Source organism: Anabrus simplex, chromosome 7 (assembly GCF_040414725.1).
Source record: "Anabrus simplex isolate iqAnaSimp1 chromosome 7, ASM4041472v1, whole genome shotgun sequence".
Classification (NCBI taxonomy): domain Eukaryota; kingdom Metazoa; phylum Arthropoda; class Insecta; order Orthoptera; family Tettigoniidae; genus Anabrus; species Anabrus simplex.
The window spans coordinates 293,020,824-293,041,555 of record NC_090271.1 but is presented as its reverse complement, the minus strand read 5'-3'; the positions used below and the strand labels follow the sequence as shown (position 1 = coordinate 293,041,555).

At 37.7% G+C, this 20,732-nt stretch overlaps 1 protein-coding gene across 1 annotated transcript in view; it reads left to right on the top strand.

Annotated features, from left to right (window-relative positions):
• The window catches only part of LOC136877585 (mitotic checkpoint serine/threonine-protein kinase BUB1), a 402,777-nt gene that overhangs the window by 343,670 nt on the left and 38,375 nt on the right, over positions 1 to 20,732 (top strand). Inside the window, exons 16-17 of the mRNA XM_067151742.2 lie at positions 1,640 to 1,793; positions 1,910 to 2,013. Of these exons, the coding sequence (XP_067007843.2) occupies positions 1,640 to 1,793; positions 1,910 to 2,013 (258 nt within the window). The remainder of the gene's footprint in view (positions 1 to 1,639; positions 1,794 to 1,909; positions 2,014 to 20,732) is intronic.

The window sequence follows — 20,732 nt, the reverse complement described above, 5'->3', positions numbered from 1 at the left end:
TTAGGTATTATTGCTATCTTGATTGAAGTTAGTCTTTCTGAAAAGGACATGACCGTGTCTTCTTTCTGTTTCTTGGCGGTTTTGTAGCTGAACTTGATGGCGTACTATCCCCCGACCTTGGCCTTTTGGGCATTGTTGGAGGGATATTCTCTCGCCGATCCCTGTTTCTTGGCTTCATCTCTGTCCGAGTTTCAGCCGCTATTTTGGCTTCCTTCCTCGCTCTCTTCCTTTCCTTGTAATATGCACTGTTGCGAGGTGGTCTGTCGATATGAAATCTGTGTATTTTCTATGCAGAAAACTTCAGTTCTGTCTCTGCGGACGTTCCTGGTTTGCTTGTGGTAGTGGTCTGCTCTACTGGAGCTTCTGTTGCCATTTCTTGTTTTGAGTCGGCGACAGCCTGTCCAATTGGGACTTCTGTCTCCATTTTTTAATCTTGGGCTTGCTTCCAGATCTGCTCTACTGGAGCTTCCATGGCTTCCCTTGATGTCAAAGTTTTTGAAATTGGTTCTTTATAAGCATCCGTATTTCAATCAATCGTAGGGTTTTTGCCCCTTCTAGTATCCTCCTGCAACTCAGGCTCTCTGTAGCAGAGACCTTCCCTCAGTCATCCATCCAGCGGTCCGCCCCTGGCCCGAACCTAGCCAGGTTTGTTGACCCCTTCAGTAGGCCTACTCGCGTGGTCTCCACTTGGCTTTATCATGGCTGAGTTCACAGCCATGACTTTCCCCCTAGGTTGGGATCGCCCCTTTCCCAACCCACGGCTTGTCCATGCTATGTAGAGCAAAGTGAGATGTTGGTTCCAGCATCCCGCAGTGAGCCTTCACCTCATCCACCAGCCCCACTTCACCTGCACCACTATATCACCCATGTGGAGGAACCATGTATGCCTCTCTAGCATGTGTGGGCGAGGCCCCCACTTCCAAGCCTTGACTTGGGCTAGTAACTATCACAATGTCTCAAGATGTTTTCTGGCAATACCTGTTTTTGGTCCGCGAGAGGGTATTTTATTTCCCTCAGACCCTCCAGACGAGTATCGTTATGATTATTTCAAGAGAAGCAGAGGAAGATATAAAACCTTTCTGCACAGAAATCTCAAATTGCACAACTTGTGCTTAAAATGTTTTATTATACTGAGTAATCAATCATCGCAAGAAAGACAAGCGCCTGTCTTACTCAACCAAATATTTGTGCCCCAGAGCCTGCTTTATTGTAAAATTACCATCAGTCCAGACCCCAGAGAAAAATAATTGAAGACCTCCATTCTAGAGCACAACGTGGCTATCACTCACCTTAAATACTGAGTTACAAGAAATACGGTGAGGCTGTTCTTCCTGTGATGTCTTATCAGTCCAAATATATGAGATTAACCTATTTTCAACAGACTATTGTATAGCTAAACCGAAGCATGAAGCAAAAGAGTATTGAGTTAACCAACAAAATTATATTTTTGTTTGTAGATACGGAGCCATCATTAACAGCCTTCATTTGTTGTTCACCCCGTCCACATAAAACTTTACATTTGGTCTAATATAAATAAATGGTCTTGTTTGTTTGGTTCAGCTTTTCTTCTAGAATGCTGTTCATAAGCATTTTATTTTACATTTAGTTTAAATGTTTACTACATTTCCTTCTTTTTCAGCCCTTTTGAAATGAATGGCAAGCCATCTTTAAAACTGAAAAATTTTGAACAAGCCATCGATATGACACTGTTTCCACATGGTACAAAATTCCGTACAACTGGTGCTGCATTACTTGGCTTGGAGCCGTTGTTTCAGCAGGCATGTAGCTATGAGGTAATTCAGTTTCGTTGTTGGTCTAGAGAGTTCTTAACTCTATTGAAAAGTGCTCCTTTAGTGGAAATGTAAACCATATGCTTGGAGGGTACCATCCTGTCTCTTGTTTGTTACAGATGGACTTCTACAAGATGGCAGCATCTGTTTACTACCTATTGTTCTCGTGCAGTAATATGAAAGTCGACAAGAGAAACGGAAAATGGGCATGTTGTCCGCCTAGGTAATGAAATATCCTTCAGAAAATGTTTGTTATTTTACGACCTATTGGATGTGGTAGTATTACGAAAAGGAAAGGATACAGTATATAAGTTAGGTGATAGGTATTCGAGTTTTTTTCATTCTTAATAAGTTGTATGGTATAATTCATAAGTCATCCATTTTCTCTAATCAAAGTTTCAGGATCAGATCCAGCACAGTCATTTGACGTTAAGAATGATTAACTCTTCAGTGCGGGTCTCTGTGCGTGGTACAGACGTACACAGCTTGTTACTGAACCAATCTACGAGTTAGTTCTAAAGATATTTGCAATTCTATTGACATATATTTGAAGATGAAGGTATTGACTACTAAAATATTTATAAATGCACTTCTGTATGCTAGTTATGATGCTCGTTAGAGCTCCTACAATTATAGGCAGGCACCTTATCACAAGGGGAATTCGTGGACTGATCTTTTTGCTTAGCATTTCGTTTATTTCCATAAAATTTGGGGAATCCAGTATGGAAAAGAGTTTCATCTCTCCAGAGATATTTGGCAATGTTATGAATAAATGCAAACCTCTGTGGATAAAGTTTAGCTTTGGGTCAGAGGTTCTGTTCTACTCTATTGGAGGTGTCTTTCTGACCATTCAGGGCTTACTGCTGAGTAAAAAGATATTTCCACCTCTTGATCAGTATATAGATCGACCTAAGATACTTCACTGGGAATTCCCAGTTATTTCATTTTTTGGTCACATCTCCGCAGGCGAAGCGCAAAGTGCCCTATCAGATTTGAGTCCACAATGGCAGCTGGAATGTCCCAAGTTTGTGTGAAGGTGTTATTTGAGTTATTTTGGCAGAATCAATACCCTGTCTCGAATTACATGGGAGTCAACAATAACAACACTGTAACACTGGCCACATGTGAGTTGCAGTACTACTCGCATGAAAACATCAGTCAAGAAACAGTCAGGTAGATAGATAAATAGATGATTTGAATAACCCTTAACTAACATGTTATAAAAATAATAAAACATTTAAACATTCACTACAGTGAATCAAGAAGATACTCAATATAATTCTGAAAATTAGTCTTTAATGGTCACCAATTTAGTCCCGGGAAGAAAGATGGGTTACTTATTGTCTCCCATAGTTTCGTAATTAGTCAGGCACAGTCATATTTATTACAGTCCGTTCCCTCGCATCCTCTACTAGCTAGTCTATGCCCAACATTCTTGTTTCTTCTATCTGGATGACATGTTTTACATACATTTGTCATCGAGTCACCAGTTTTATTCCTTCAATGAACAGTTTTCTTACTTTCGCAAGGGTGAAAGTTTTGTCATTACACTCCATATGGCTCTTTGCTTGGCTCCACAGACTTTTAGTGGGACTCAGAACAGTGGTATGGAGGGTAATCTTAAAACTTGCCTTCCTCAATACAATAAAATACACTACAACACAATCATCTACTCGATACACACTGCATGAGTCCTTAACACGCTGTAGGATAGCATTAAAGAAGTTCCAATTTGACTCTGTTCTGCTTGTAAGGGATTTCCTCCCCATCCAAATGATTGTGTTCCCCTTTCTCCATGATTCAAAATCAAATCAAAATCTCTTTATTTGCAAATGAGGTGTCTACCTCGGTGGCAAATGGTACACTAAAATACATTATTGTCAAGCACTAAATATTAAATTAACAAGAGAAGAAAATTTTTCCTATAATACAATATTATACAATTTACGCTAACAATGTTTTCTGTTAAACACACAGCTCATCCTTAATAAATTTATATTGTTTACAAAATTCTACTTATATCTCCTGTACTACTTACAAATATAGTCAACTGATATACAGTATGTGGAATTACTTCAAATGATACTATACAACTGGTATAAGATTAATTTTTACATTGCATTTATTTATTTACTTTTTTTTTTTTTTACCCGTTCTGGATCCTAAGTAGCATAACGACCTGCTGCGTCTTAACCAGAGCCCCTTTTGCCACCACTTTTCAGAGTTCCTGAAGGGCCTTCACAGCTACCGTAGCGGTCCCAGGGCCCTCGAAGTCCCCACTGTACTTCACCCCTACAGGCAGTCCCCCTACTTTGGCTGTCCAAACTCCTTAGACCAGGGGATGGAATTAATTTATTCACACACATTTTTCTTATTTACAATAACCTGCACTGGTCGAATGCCCTCTAACACTTCATTTATTTTCTCTGTTGCTGTTTATTCTCTTCTTGAATATCTGTACAGATTTTGGAAAAGGATCAAACACTACCCCTGGTAAACTGTTCCACTCCTTCACACCCTTCCCAATGAATGAAAATTTACCCCAATCGCTTCTGCTAAAATTCCTTCTAATTTTATATTTGTGGTCAGTCCTGCCGATATAATTATTTTCCAACTGGAGCCTCTCACGGATATCTCCCCATGCTTCTTCTCCTGTATAGGCTCTATATAATCCTGTAAGTCTAGTTTTCTCCCTTCTCTTACTTAAAGTTTCCCACCCAAGTTCCTTTAACATTTCTGATACACTACTCTTTCTCCTGAAATCCCCTGTTACAAATCTTGCTGCTTTCCTCTGCACACTATCTATTTCTTTTATTAGGTATTCATGGTGAGGATCCCAAACACTGTTTGCATATTCCAATAATGGACGAACCATACTCAAGTAACTTTTTTCTTTTAATTCTTTGTTGCATCCTTTAAGTAGCCTCATTATGACATGTTATGATCTGTATGCTTTCCCAACAATGTCATCAATATGATCCTTCCAGTGCAAATTACTTTCAAATCTCACACCTAAGTATTTGCGCTTGCCATCTTTTGGGATAACTACCTCATCCAAAGTATATTCAAATTCAGTTTTAAAGCTCCTGTTTGTAAAAGTTGTAACAGTTGATTTGCCTCCATTAACCTTCATATTATTTTCTTCAACCCATTGTTGGATACTTTCAAGGTCCCTTTGCAATTCTGAACAATCCTCAATGTTGTTTATTTCTCTATAAACAATTATGTCATCTGCATACAATCTTATTTTTGATGTTATATTGTTCCCTAAATCATTTGCGTATATTAAGAAAAGTAACGGACCGATTATACTACCCTGTGCAATTCCCTTCCAAACTTTCTCTTCCTGAGATACATTATTTCCTACTTTGACTTTCTGAACCCTTGAATTTAGAAATGCTTTTATCCAACGTGTAACCCTTACGTCCAATCCTATTCCCTCCAATTTCTTTAATAATATTCCATGTTCCACTCTATCAAAGGCTTTGGAAGGATCTATGGCTATGCATAGATTAGTTTGGCAGTTTCTTAATAATTCTAACTGGAAGGTAAGGTGTACTGGGTTCAAGACAAGAAAGAATACCAACAAAGCATTCTTCGAATATGTCTCCGTTCATTTCTCATGATACATCTTTTGTGGGGAAAAAAATTATTTGTAATTATAAGAAACTGTAGGAATGAAATGGTGAACATTGGATTTGTGAAGAATACAGGAGTAATACTGACAAAACCAGAAAAATTAGTGAACAGATAGATTTAATATTTCTGTGAACTGCTGAATGTGAGAAACCAGACATGTAGAGATGTCGAGGCAGCAGGAATATTACTAACATAGAAGGAATCAAACTCTACAATGACAAAGGTGGAATGGGTAGTTGAAAAGATGAAGATGGGAATAGAAGAAGTAGCCATAGAAATGATAAAGGCTGCAGGACCAGCAGGGCTCCAGTGGGCTAATAGAATACTCAAGTGTGTATATAGAGAGAAAAAAAGGTCTGAGGATTGGAAAAAAAGGGTTATAATACCAATATTCAGGAAAGAAGATAAGATGATGTGTAGTATAACTGCTGAGGAATCACCATAGTCTCCCATATTGCCAAGATATTGAAAATAACAATTAGAGAAAAGGTGCAGATTCGATTACAGTACAAGAGGGACAATTTGAATTCAGAAGTGGTAGTTCAATAGTAGATCCCATTTTAATTCTGAGACATATCATGGAAAAGAGCTGAGAATATGGGAAGAATACCTTAATGACTTTTATAGACTTAGAAAAGGTATACGACAGCATCTCCAGAACAGGAGTTTGGGAAAAGTTGACACACAGAGGTACTGGCAAGGTAACACGCCCCCTAACACAGGTGAGAACAAAATGGTGCCCGGCTAGTAACGCCATGGGGTGACGTATCACAACAATGAAACAAATAAAATGTCACAGTAACACAGAAATTACTTACTCAAAACAATTGTGGAAGTATGAATATTGAGCAGAAAGAACCCATTCCCCAAAAACCAAAAGGTGTGGGATCAACAAGGATTCCAGAAGAAAATGTAACACCCTTTCCTTGTTTTTAAAAAAAAACTACTATAATTAAATCAATGGACTTTACAAAACTTTGACATCTTTAGCAATAAATAAATAAATAAATAAATAAATAGTAAAATAAAATCTATTATTTTAGCTAGGTAGAAGAAAAGCTTGAAATATAAGTAAAAAAAATAAACCTAAATTCACATAATAAATTCATTCAGAAAAAAATATAGTGAAATTTAGGTAAATATAGTGCTGTCAATTAAAAAAAAAAAAATACTCAGGTTTACAAACTGTAAGGTGATGTTTTAAAATATATCTCTCAAATCAAATCAATAAATTATTAATCTTGAGGTAACTAAGTAAAGATTTAATTCAATATTATCTTTTAAACGAATATCATTAATCTAGTGGCCTAACCAAGTAAGGAGCTCATTCAATTAACTTAAAATGTACCATGCTTATATCCTTTCTTTTTTTTAGTTTCTCAGCACAATTCTTGATGGAGGTATTTACACCCGATCACTGACAGAACATAATTGCAATAATACATCGCACCAAATTCAATTTACTAAAGGCATGTCACGCTGCAAAAATATCAATCACATTAGCAAGCCCCAAAATAGAACAATCTTACCATAACTGAATTAAACTCAACCCAAATTTAAACGCAACCCAACGGAAACAAGAAAATCATTATTCATATGTCGTACACTTCAAGGCAGAACCGGTCAGGTAACACAGTGCGTCAATGTACACACATTCTAGATATACACACTCTCTTAAGGAGCAAAAATAATGATCCGTTCACAATGGTATACAGAAGCAGACTCCACACGCGAGATAAGATAACAATCCAACAGTTATGTAACGGCCAGAAAAAGATAAGAACAGAAAAGCAACAACAGCGGATACAGCCAGGCGCAAGTTAAGATTAGATAACACGATAATGCAAAGATAACGACACGAATGTTCGCAAAGCCTCCACCAAGAATCCCCTAGATATCACCTGTGGACCTTAAATATAACTACCTAGTTTCAAATTAATTTTAATAATAATAATTTTTAAGGTCCAAGCAGTATGTGTCTGTCTTTGTGGACTTGAAAAAAGCGTACGACTCCATTGACCGGGAAGTCCTGCTAAACATATTAAATGAATTTGGAGTTGATTTGAAACTGCTGGCATTAATTAGAGCCACCCTGACCGATACAAAATCCAAGGTGAAGTTCTACGGATGTCTCTCGCATTCCTTTGACATCAAAACAGGAGTCCGAGAAGGTGATGGACTATCCCCGATACTCTTCAACTGTGTTCTTGAAAAGATCATCAGAACCTGGCGGGTGAGATTACAGGAAACCCACTACAGTCCATTGAGAATAGGAACCAAATCCAAGGGGATCGCAACAGACTGCTTAGCATTTGCCGATGATATTGCTGTTCTCTCAACCGACGTAGAAACCGCTAGAGCTCAAGTTGAAATTTTAAAGGAAATTGCCGAACAAACTGGTTTGCAGATATCGTTTGAGAAAACAGAAGTAATGACTAACATCAAAGAGGCTCCACCAAAACTCCATACAAAATACGGGGACATCACCCGAGTAGACAAATTCAAATACCTGGGTGAGATCATCCTGAAAAATGGACTGGACAAAGCACTTCAGGAGCGAGTACGCAAACTGGAAATAGCCTACCAAACATCCCGCACAATCTACAACAAAAAATGCCTTTCCCAAAACATCAAGATACGTCCCTATGAAACGGTTCTGAAGCCAGTAGTTCTATGTGCAGCCGAAACCCTGTCTCTAAATGCCAACAAAGGACTCCTTGAAGAACTGGAGAAAAGAGAACGCAGAATTGTGAGAGAAATCTTGGGATCAAAGTACAGAAATGGAATCCATCAAAAGAGATCCAACAAGGAAGTCTACAGCAAAATAGAGAAAATTACCGACACAATCAGAAAAAGATGGGCACGATTTTACGGTCATCTGAAAAGAATGGACAGAAGAAAGTTAACTAAAGAAATCTTTCACTTTTTTGATTCAAACCCCAAAACCACAATTCCCTGGTTTAGAAATACCAAAGAAGACCTGCAAATGCTACATATCTCAGCTGAAGACGCCTTTAACAGAGATCTCTTCGGCAAGAAAATATTGACGAACGGGCTAAACCGAGACGAGCAACCGAAGAGAAGACACGGTGCCCCTTGGACAGAGGAGCGTAAGCAGGCCCACTCACAAAGAATGAGGGAAATTTGGGCTCTAAAGAAGGCCAAGTTCAGTGTCAAATGCAACAAGACTTAATGTGGTCCTTGATGGCCCCAGCGAGTTATATATATATATAAAATTTTTAGTAAAAATAAATGTGACAACTAGCGATTGCTCAGTGCATAATTCAAAATGTACCGTCACAAGGGAGATAAACTACCCATGAAAATAATTAAATAGAAAAAGGTGTCAAAATAAAATTTACGACAAACATCGGAAAAATTTACAAGAAACAATCAGCAATAAATTAACGGTCACCAACACGACATGAAGGAAAACGAACCGTGAAACACTCGCAAAAATGAGCAGAATAAATAAGGGGAAAAATAAAATGAGAAAGGATCCAAGCAAACCATAGGTCACCGGACAACAAACATCATGCCCATTAACAGCTCCAAACTGAAGTCCACATGACAAAAACGAAAGAACCTTAATCACGTCTCCCAATAATATGCACAGCAAAATACCGAGACACACCAAAAAGAACAGAATTAACTTACCAACAAATTAAAAATTCAGTACTTACAGAAATTAAGAAAACTACCCTACCGTATAATCCATAATGAAAAATGCAACCACCGCCACACTTTAACTAAATTAACACTATATTTAAATAAACACCACCATTTTCATCAAACATTCAAACTACATATTAATAACCGCAATTAATCCCTGAAAGGGATGCACCACACCAATTTATCCGATTCCAGTAATGAACGGTATCATCTTGCATGATGATGTTGGAGACATTTTAATCAGCGTCTGTCTACTGTAAGTTCAAATAGCTGACAGCCGTTTACCAAGAAGTCCGCGCGATAGCAGTCAAGTCTAGCGCCCCGTGCACGCTCTGGGTATCAGTGTCCAAACACACTACTAGTTCTGCTGTGCACGGGTAGATGGCGTTAAGGTACACTTTCCAGTCTGTTGAATACACACATTACCAACATCGAAATATTAAATGCACCGTGCATTTTGTCAAATAGCTTAACCGAGTAGTCCAGTCGTATAATTCACAAATACGAATACATATACAGTCAGATTCCAAGTGTTCATTCTGTAATAGTAATGTCACAAAGGAGCTAATAAAAGCAATATAAAATGGCAGTGGGCAGGCCATGTTGCTCGAAGAACTGATGGTAGGTGGACAAAGCTTGTGCTTGAGTGGAGTGGGGAAGATCATCTGAGACCTAAGGGAAGACCACTGGGCAGATGGGATAAAGACCTCCGGAAGAATACTGGGATAAGTTGGCAGACCATCGCTCAAGACCGTCCCAGGTGGGGAGACCTCGTGAAAACCTACCTTGTTTCGGACTTAAAGAGGCCACATTGTAAAAACGATTGAATATGGCTGATAGTGATAGTGATGATAACCGTTGCAGCTGTGTGAACACAACAGGGGGTAGATCAGAATGGTTTGGAATTGACTATGAACTAAAACAAGAGTGCGCTGTCACATTTACTGTAACAATACGGAGTAGAGCAAGACAGTGGTGATGAGTAGAAGAAGTTAAAAAAAAAAAAAAAAGAAAGGGAAAAGAGCTATCAAAATTTGAGGGGAAGGAACTGGTAAGAGTAGAACATTTAAATTATTGGAGATGTGAACTGACAGAGAATGGAAGACTGGATATGCAAATTCATAGGATACAACTGGGGAATGCCTTCTACCACCAGTTACGGAGATCAATATAGAACCAAGATGTACCAATCAAGGCTAAGGAAGTAATATAATGGGGATATTACTTACCTATAATGACATATGCAGCAGATACCTGGACATGACTCACAGGGATGAAAGTATAGTGTACAGGCAGCTAAAACGAAATTCTTGAGGAGTATTGTATACAGGACAAGGAGGGATTGAGGAGAAATGAAGAGATATGACAGGAGCTAAATGTGCAAAAACTAAGTGATAAACTTGTGACATACCCACTCGGCCCACAGATGTTTGACAAAATATAACGTGGCGGGTCACTTTAATATTAAAATAAATAAATGATATCTCATTGTTTCTCCATAAACAATATCCTATGGGCGCCAGCCTTCAAGCTTATGGCTTGAAAACGAAAGTTGATGATGATAATAATAATAATAATAATACGTAATGAGACTTAAAAAACTCCCAGGGGTGAGGTGACGAAACACAAATCAGTAAGTACACTAACTTGGAATTTAAGGATCATTAATAATAATTTCAGAACATACAAATTAAAACAGCTATTTATTAGGATGAAAAACGTGACATAACGGCGTATTAATGAAATCTGAACTTACGGAAGCAAACGAAAAATTGAATGAAATTAACTCTAAGAAAATGAACTGTTGTGCGAAGACTTGCAGTAACTTATGCCATAAGCTCACCATATGTAGACTCTGTTGTCTTGAAGCCGATGATCGATGGATCTCTCGTACCGGCTGCCTCATCTGTTGTTGGATTCCAGTCCTACTTATGCTTTTCCTGCCTTCAACACTTCCTACTGTACTCCTTACATAAAGTCGTAATGAGTCTTAATTTTAAATGAAAACCACCCTGGGTTATGTTCATGGAGAGAATACACTTGTATTCTTCCGTATTACGGAACAGTAGTGTAGCTAAATTCATAATAAAAGCTCTCCTCCCCTATACTAGTCAAAACCGGTCTCCCGTTGACTACCTCTCGTCATTGAGATAACAAGTCCCAATGAGAGTAACTTTTGAGTAGAATCGTACGGTACTACTCAGATGCGAAGTGAACTAAGTTAAAATCTTCTCCGATGTGCAGACGTAGAATCGTAGTAAGAGTGTCTTCCAAGAGTGTCTCAGTGTCTAAGAGTGAGAATAAGAATGTCCTCTCCAGCTCTTGTCTTCCAAGTATATCGGTTCAAAAGTCTCCTTCCATCAGCCATATCATATGGTCCAGTAAGATTCGAGGTCTCATCCCTTCTCCTATGTATTGCTGTGAATCCATCGCGTTGCTTCATTACATTCATTCAGATAGGCTGAACTTTCGCGCTGAAATAAAGCGTCAGGTAGCGAAGTTCGAAAAGTGGGCGTTCATAATGTTTCAACTGTATCTTCTTACGGTGGAGAGGGTAAGATCTCTCGTAACCTTGATGACGTTCTTTTCCTGGAAATGGGCTGAAATTAGCCTGCTAACTCTGGTTACCTCACAACGGCTATTGGAAAATTTACTGCAAGCTATTAATATGAATGATGTTGAAATACTTTACCCAGTATGTGGTTCGTTCAGAATACGTTATAGCCACGATACAAAGAAATGAAATGATTGAAATGGATGATGAAAACCCTATATACATATTAATTTAAAAATGACCTATCAGTGATTAAATATATACATCTTACCAATTAATTATATAGTTCAATAATTGAAAACATGAATTGATGTCCCAAACATCACAAACCGAAACAGAACAGATTGAGATGGTTTGGACACGTCAAGCGGATGAAAGAAGAGACTGCCAATACAAGCACTGGAAAGAAAAATGACAGGGAAGAGTACAAGGAAGATCAAGAATATGATGGACTGACTATGAAGAACAGCATAGGACAACAGAGCCTGGACTGCACCCCAATCAGGGTACCCATTTTCTCAAAAAACAGGGAAATAAAAATACAGAAAATATACAGAGGAAAACGCAGGGAAATGATTTGTCGTATCCAAATTAAGCTTTCAGCCTAAGACTGGGGCCTAAAGGAATGACTGAATAAGACTGATGTAGATGATGTATAAGTCATATGCAGCAAGTAGTATGTTGAGGGAGAGATACACACAGAGTGAAAGAGTGTTCATGCTAGTGAAGGAGAGTGATTAAAAAAGACATACTTGTGCTAATCACTCAAAGGTGACTGTACACAAGGTGTACAATGTCTCTAGTATTGCATTAGTTTGAGTGCGGTGTAGCTTACAATTCACCCTTAATGATAACGTAATTCCAGGTTTTCACTTTGGTAGTACAATCATAAGTTTGTGGATAAAAACTTACCCCTGCCCCCATTCATTTGTAATTGCCTTGTTCTCATTAAACAAAATTTAAATTATTATATTATAAATTAAAAAGACAACTCTTATCTTCTTTATATTCTTTTTTAAAATGCCCAGTGTTTTAAGAGCTACACATGTAATTCATAATACAAAGGAGCTAACTATTACATATTGCCTGTAATGATTATGGATTTCACCTCATTACTAAGGAATTATGGGAAAGCAAAATTATCACAGAAGGAAAATAATGGATAGGAAAAGTATTGTCAGATACGCGATATTGCTTGCACAGCGGTGTTGGTAAATGTAAAAAGTTAACTAAATCGTGAACCTTGTATCAAACATTGACTACCAAGTTAATACCCTATGCTATGTTACTACATATTAACAAGAAAGAACTCTTAATAATATGCAAATTCACTAGCACACCAAGAATACAGTCAGATAGCAATAAACAGAGCTCTTCATGCACATGGGTCAAAAGTTAGCTAAATGAGTGTAGACAACGTAGCTGCCATCTGTGAAAAAAAGTTGAACTGGTGTCTGCCATGTCTTAAATGTACCTCAGTAAGCAGAGTGCTAGGTATCATATGTTATAGTATGGTATCAATTTTGTTTCCATATTGATAGTTCAGCAGTTCACAATTGTAGGTTTGGAGTTGTCCACCTAATCAATGCTTGTACAGTGTTAATTATATGTAGTTACACTTAAAAGTACAGTATGAGTGCAGGACTAATTTCAAGTGTTCGTTGGGATCATCTTCAGCTGCTAAATGTATCACGGACATAAATGTATCAAGATAGCAACACACTAAGTTAAAAATATTACACTATTTAAGATATGTACAGTTCTAAATTATGGTGATAGTAAATCGTGATAGCATATCATGTTATCAAATCACATATCTGAGTTCGTTCAAGATTTACTTTCATTCCTCCACATACTAGTTGCAGCAGTTTACACAGAGCATTGTTGATTCAGAATTCACATGCACAGATTTCAATGTGAGAGTTGGAAATAGAACTGAAGGATACGAAAGGGTGATTGGAAAGTGTGGGGAAGATGTGGAAGCTAATAGGAATGGGAAACATTTTCTAGACTTTATGATAGTATGGGATTACGAAAACATTAAAGTATAAGGCTATTCACCATTACACATGGAAAGGTAGGGGCACTATACATAAGACTACAGTAGAAGTCCGCTACAGCGAGAATTCATAACAGCAAAAAATTTACTCGCTATAGCGGATTGTCATTTTATCCGATTTTTGTAAAAGTCTGGAAAACCTCCACATACATTAAAATCAGTATGAAATGGCAATCGGTTTGTTCAAAACTTGTGTTTTCGCGGATGATATCCACACTATAGCTTACTTGTTTGTTATATTTAGAAATCCTATACTACATGAAAGTGTATGTTTAATTTCAGATATTTTTAGATATTTTATTCTTCCACCATCAAGTACAGAAAATGTACACTAGGTATTGTCAGTAATAATAAAAATAATCTATATACAATATCTTAGTAATTATGCCTGAGTTCTTAGAAAAATTATTTTAGCTACCTATATTAAGTCAGTTTTTGAAATACCACATTCTAGATACTCTTCTACACTATAAAATGCCTTTTTCCTTAAGAATTGTGACAGTACCCTGTTAAATGCACTATTGTCTAATGTTCGAATAGGTAGTGGAAGCTTATTGCACATATTAAGCTGTTGATAACAGTGGCTGTTTGTGTTTTTACTAAGCCTGGAGTAAGGAGTATCCAGATCATTCGTGTATCTTGTGTCGTGCATGCGAACTGTAGATCTTTCTTTAAATTTGGAAAGATTCTCTTTCACATGCATAATATTTGTAAGAATATATAAACAGGGAACTGTCATAATTTTTAGGCTCACAAAGGAAGTTTTACAGGAGTCTCTAAATTCTAATCCAGCAATTAGACGGACTGCCTTTTTCTGCCATATAAATACATTATTTGATGTGGGACAATTTCCCCATAACCTGATCCCATACAGTATATGAGGGTGAAAGAAAGCATGATAGGATGCAAGTAGCATATCCCGACTGATGCAGGTTTTCAGTTTCCGCAACAGATACCACACCCTGGCTAATCTCTTACAGAGTTCTGATGTATGTATTTCCCATGTAAGTCTTGTATCTACATGTAGGCCTAATAATTTAACAGAATTACGGCAGCCATTATTTACAGTGTGATCCAAGGTAAATACGATATTTTCTGTTTTAGTGACGTTAATAGTTCATTTATTGTGTTGAAACCAGTTTTCAGCAATTTTAACAGATGTGTTGACTTGGTTTTGTAGTGTTGTGATATCAACATTACTGTTTACGAAAGTTGTATCATCAGCATATAGAACTGATGTGCAGGGAACATTACATGCTAGGTCATTGATATAGACCAAAAACAGGAAAGGTCCCAAAACAGACCCTTGTGGGACACCTGCTTTAACTGTTTCCATACCAGATTTTTTATCACTTATTACCACCATTTGTCTCCTTTGATGAAGATAGGATGCCATTAATTTCAGTTCATGACCCCTTACTCCATAATAACCAAGCTTGTGAATTAGGATTTCATGCGAGACACAATCAAAAGCTTTTGTCAGGTCAATTAATGTAGCACCAGTGACTGTTTTATTCTCAAAATTATTTAATATGTCTTTGACACATTCAACTGCTTGTATTGTTGAATGACCCTTTCTAAATCCAAACTGTTTGTTGTAAAGCAAATTATTTTTGAAAAAGTACTCGTTGAGTTGTATAAATACAACAGGATTCAATAATTTTGCTCAGAATGGGTACTATTGTTATAGGGTGGTAATTTGATGGGCACATTCTATCCCCCTTTTTAAAGATATGTATCACTTTAGACATCTTTAAACACTCAGGAAAAACACATTGTCTAAGCATTAAATTTATTAAAAATGTCAATGGCATTAATATCATGTCAATAACTGCTTTGATTGTATTGTTAGAGAGACCATAAATGTCTTGGGTACTAGATGAATCCAAATTTGTGACAATACTTCTGACTGTTTGCAGATTTACTTCCACCCACCTAAAATTTGAGGGAAGATCAAAGTTATGCAACCAGTCTGATGAAATGCTATTATCCTGATCACATGTGCTTTCATGTGCATTGATAAAATACCTATTACACTGATCAAGTTCTAGAGGAATCACATCTTTGTTATTTAAAGTATGACTAGCACTTCTTATGATAGACCGTGCAGCTTTGCATTTATTGTTCGCACTTTGGATATACCTGTCATTTGCTGCAAGTTTAGCCTCATGTATATGTTATTTATATAATTTCCTGTAGTTTTTGAATATTTCTTTATCCTCTAAATTATTATTTAATTTATACTTATTATAATTAGCTAACGTAAGCATTTTACCCAAATTAGGCGTAAACCAGTTTTTAACTCTATTTCTTGGTTTAGAGCTGTTGGCCTTTATAGTTACAACTTTTTCAGGGAAGGCTGAATTAAAATATATAATTATTGTGTTAATGAAATAAGAAAATGCAAAGTTGACATCATTCATGGCATAAAGGCTAGTCCAGTCTGTTCTTATTAATTTGTCTTGGAATTCATTAACCCCTTTAATTGATATGACACGTCTGATGCATTTTAATTCTTTTGATGACTCGATAACTCTTCTCTTACAGTTAACTTTAAATTCAACCCAAATACCACCATGGTCTGACAATACATCTTGTCCTAGATATGAACATTTGTAAAATGACATGTGTACATTGGTTACAACATTATCTAGGCATGCATTGTTTCTTGTGGGTTCACCATGTGTACAAAATAAGTCATGCGATCTTAACATATTAAGGAAGTTTTGAGTATTTTGTGATACCTCTAAGATATTTACATTAAAGTCACCAGCTATAGCAATCTTTTCATCATATTTACAAGTTAAATAAGAAATCAACTTCTCTGTGATATAAATAATTTAACGTTGGTGTTAGGGGCATGATACACAGATACAACAAAATCATATTCACACAATCTAATAGCTACTGATTCACAAAGGTTATTAATGCAAAAGGAAGAAACATCTATTACTTCAAATTTGATTTCTTAACATATATTGCAGCTCCACCATGTGTTAGTGGGAAGTCTCTAGTAAAAATACTTCCTAATTCAAAATCATGAGGTATATATAGATTGGTCTCATCTCTAGTCAGCCAGTGCTCATTTACACACAAAATATCAGTAGGCCTTTTATTGAGTATTACATCTAATTCATCCAGTTTATTTCTAATTGACTGTAAGTTAATGTGAAAAATAACTATGTTGATCATGATTGTTTCTACTGGTTCATTGATTTTAGTGAACTGATGAGAACCTATCCTAGTCTGTCTACCTTGCACATTAATAATATTCTCCAATACAGTTTTAAAAGTACCTAACCTGTCTAGACTACCATAAGCATTAATATTATCATTCCTTGACTCTAACACAACAGACCGACCTACATTGGTCACTTTCTCTAGTTTTTTAGAGGAATGGGAAAAGTTTTACACTCGACATCTTTAATTGCATTAGCAAACTCTAATATACTATTTACAACATACCTTTTTCCCAACCTATTTAGGTGCAGACCATGCCAGGTATAAAATCTTCTTCCTAAATTACTTATATACACATATTTTACATTCTTGAAGTGCCTACATATTTTCAAAAGTTCTTCATTGACCTTGTTTACCTCCTTGTTAAAACAAGACCATGCCAGAAGATCGTGTCTATGAGGAACCAAAAATACCACAACATTGGTGTGAGGCAACTCTTGGAGTCTTGATCTGAGGGAAGAGATCATTCCCCTTGCATTATTTCTTCCCACGTCGTTAGTCCCTGCTAGATAAACAGCAACCCCCGTAGCTCCTAAATGTTTACAGTATTTTTTTACTTTTTGAGGTTATGTCATTAAATTTTGCACCAGGCTTAATCACAGCAGAAACATCATGCTTACTGTTTCTAATTAATTGTGAAGCAATATTCCTCCCCTGACTATCGGCAAAAAGTCTCGTCTTCACAGTTTTTCGTGAGGTTTTGCAACTTGGTTTTACAATATTCTTGTTACTTTCACTTCGAACATCCAACAAATTTACTTCAGAGCTGTTATCTACAGATTCACGAGTGCCACTTGCAAGGGGTTCAAACCTATTCTTTAAAACAGGAAAGTGACAAGCGTCCTTTATCTGCTTTTTGAAGCCCGCGTATTTTACCGGCACCGATTCCCATCGTCTACAGTTTTTAGGCCTAATTGTTTCAGTTCGCACAGGTTCATAATTCGAATCCAACTCTAACTCTAATCAACAGTTCAAATATTTACGCTCCATCACATTAATCTTATCCTTAAGTGCATCATTTTCAGCTTTAAGATCCTCAATGTCATTTCGCAAAATATTGATAATTTCCAACGCATTTTCATACTCTCTATCTTTAGATTTCGAGCCGCCATCACCGATAATATTCGCAATGCACTGATCACAAAACCAGTCTTCAATTGCATTACATTTTTCCTACCTGGACCTCTTCCCGCACTTAAAATGCCTCTAACGATCGCACAATTTACACAGGATGCCGTTTTTAACTGTTTTACAGCATTTACCGCACTTATCGAGTTTTACACTTACTTTCTCGGGAGTAGACATAACAGTGTTCACAATACCGGACACCATCTTCTTCCTAATATCTAAGACTATGCTGAATGCAACAAAACCCTTAATTTTTCCTTCAAAAAATTTAAATCAGGCTAAAAAAGTATCACTAATGTCACCTCAGCCACAGTTGTGGGCGAGAACAAGTCTCAGGTAGACCCCAAGGCGGGTTACTGTAGTCACGTCCTAGTTCGTGAACCATGGGCAATGGCTGAGTGCCCTAGTAAGTGGTCCTGAGAGTCGGAATACCAGTTGCTATGGAATGGGAGTGGGCATCTCGGACATATTCCGAGTCCTGGCCCTCCTTGTGCTCAGGTGGCTAGGGCTATACAATCCACCGGTGGTCCATAACCCGTTAGAGGAGAGATCCTCACTTGGACTATGTGCAAGTAAGGTAGCATCCTGCTTCATGAATCGACCGAGCTCAGAACATTTTAAGCAAGCCTTGGACCTATGGGAGTAACGGAGTCCCACTCCCATTTGACAGGCGAGGGACTCCTTGGAAACAACTTAGCGAACAAAATGGAATTCGATGGGGAGCTATCAATATTAATGGGGCTTATGGAAGAAAGAAAGTAGAACTGGCTGAGTCAGCAAAGAGGATGCATCTGGATGTGCTAGGAGTAAGTGATATTCGGGTAAGGGGAGATAACGAGGAAGAGATAGGAGATTATAAAGTGTACTTAACGGGTGTTAGAAAGGGAAGGGCAGAGTCTGGGGTAGGGCTCTTTATCAGGAATACCATTGCACGCAACATAGTTTCTGTTAGGCACGTAAATGAGCGAATGATGTGGGTAGATTTGTCAGTTGGAGGAATTAGGACTAGAATTGTGTCCGTGTATTCACCATGCGAGGATGCAGATGGGGATGAAGTTGATAAGTTTTATGAAGCATTGAGTGACATCGTGGTCAGGGTCAACAGCAAGGATAGAATAGTGCTAATGGGCAATTTCAGTGTGAGAGTTGGGAATAGAACTGAAGGATACGAAAGGGTGATTGGTAAATGTGGGGAAGATATGGAAGCTAATGGGCATGGTAAGCGTTTGCTGGACTTCTGTGCTAGTATGGGTTTAGCTGTTATGAATACATTCTTCAAGCATAAGGCTATTCACCGCTACACATGGGAGGCTAGGGGTACCAGATCCATAATAGACTATATCTTAACAGACTTCGAATTCAGGAAATCTGTTACGAATGTACAAGTTTTCCGGGGATTTTTCGATGATACAGACCACTATCTGATCTGTAGTGAACTATGTATCTCTAGGCCTAAGGTAGAAAAAGTGAAATCTGTCTGCAAACGAATAAGGGTAGAAAATCTCCAGAATGAGGAAATTAGACGGAAGTACATGGATATGATCAGTGAGAAGTTTCGAACAGTAGACAGTAAGCAGGTTCAGTATATAGAAAGTGAATGGATGGCATACAGGGATGCTGTAGTAGAAACAGCAAGGGAATGCCTAGGAACAACTGTGTGTAAAGATGGGAAAAGGCGAACATCTTGGTGGAATGATGAAGTGAGAGCAGCTTGTAAACGTAAAAGAAAGGCTTATCAGAAATGGCTCCAAACAAGGGCCGAGGCAGACAGGGAGTTGTATGTAGATGAAAGAAACAGAGCGAAACAAATAGTTGTTGAATCCAAAAAGAAGTCATGGGAAGATTTTGGTAACAACCTGGAAAGGCTAGGTCAAGTAGCAGGGGAAACCTTTCTGGACAGTAATAAAGAATCTTAGGAAGGGAGGGAAAAAGGAAATGAACAGTGTTTTGAGTAATTCAGGTGAACTCATAATAGATCCCAGGGAATCACTGGAGAGGTGGAGGGAATATTTTGTACGTCTTCTCAATGTAAAAGGAAATCATCCTGGTGGTGTTGTGAACAGCCAAGCTCATGGGGAGGAGGAAAATGATGTTGGTGAAATTATGCTTGAGGAAGTGGAAAGGATGGTAAATAAACTCCATTGTCATAAGGCGGCAGGAATAGATGAAATTAGACCTGAAATGGTGAAGTATAGTGGGAAGGCAGGGATGGTTTCATAGAGTAGTCAAATTAGCGTGGAGTGTTGGTAAGGTACCTTCAGATTGGACAAAAGCACTAATTGCATGTATGTATAAGCAGGAGAACAGGAAGGATTGCAACATCTATCGAGGTATATCATTGATTAGTATACCAGGCAAAGTATTCACTGGCATCTTGGAAGGGAGGGTGCGATTAGTCGTTGAGAGGAAGTCGGATGAAAACCAGTGTGGTTTCAGACCACAGAGAGGCTGTCAGGATCAGATTTTCAGTATGCGCCAGGTAATTGAAAAATGCTACGAGAGGAATAGGCAGTTGTGTTTATGTTTCGTAGATCTAGAGAAAGCCTATGACAGGGTACCGAGGGAAAAGATGTTCGCCATACTGCGGGACTATGGAATTAAAGGCAGATTATTAAAAGCAATCAAAGGCATTTATGTTGACAATTGGGCT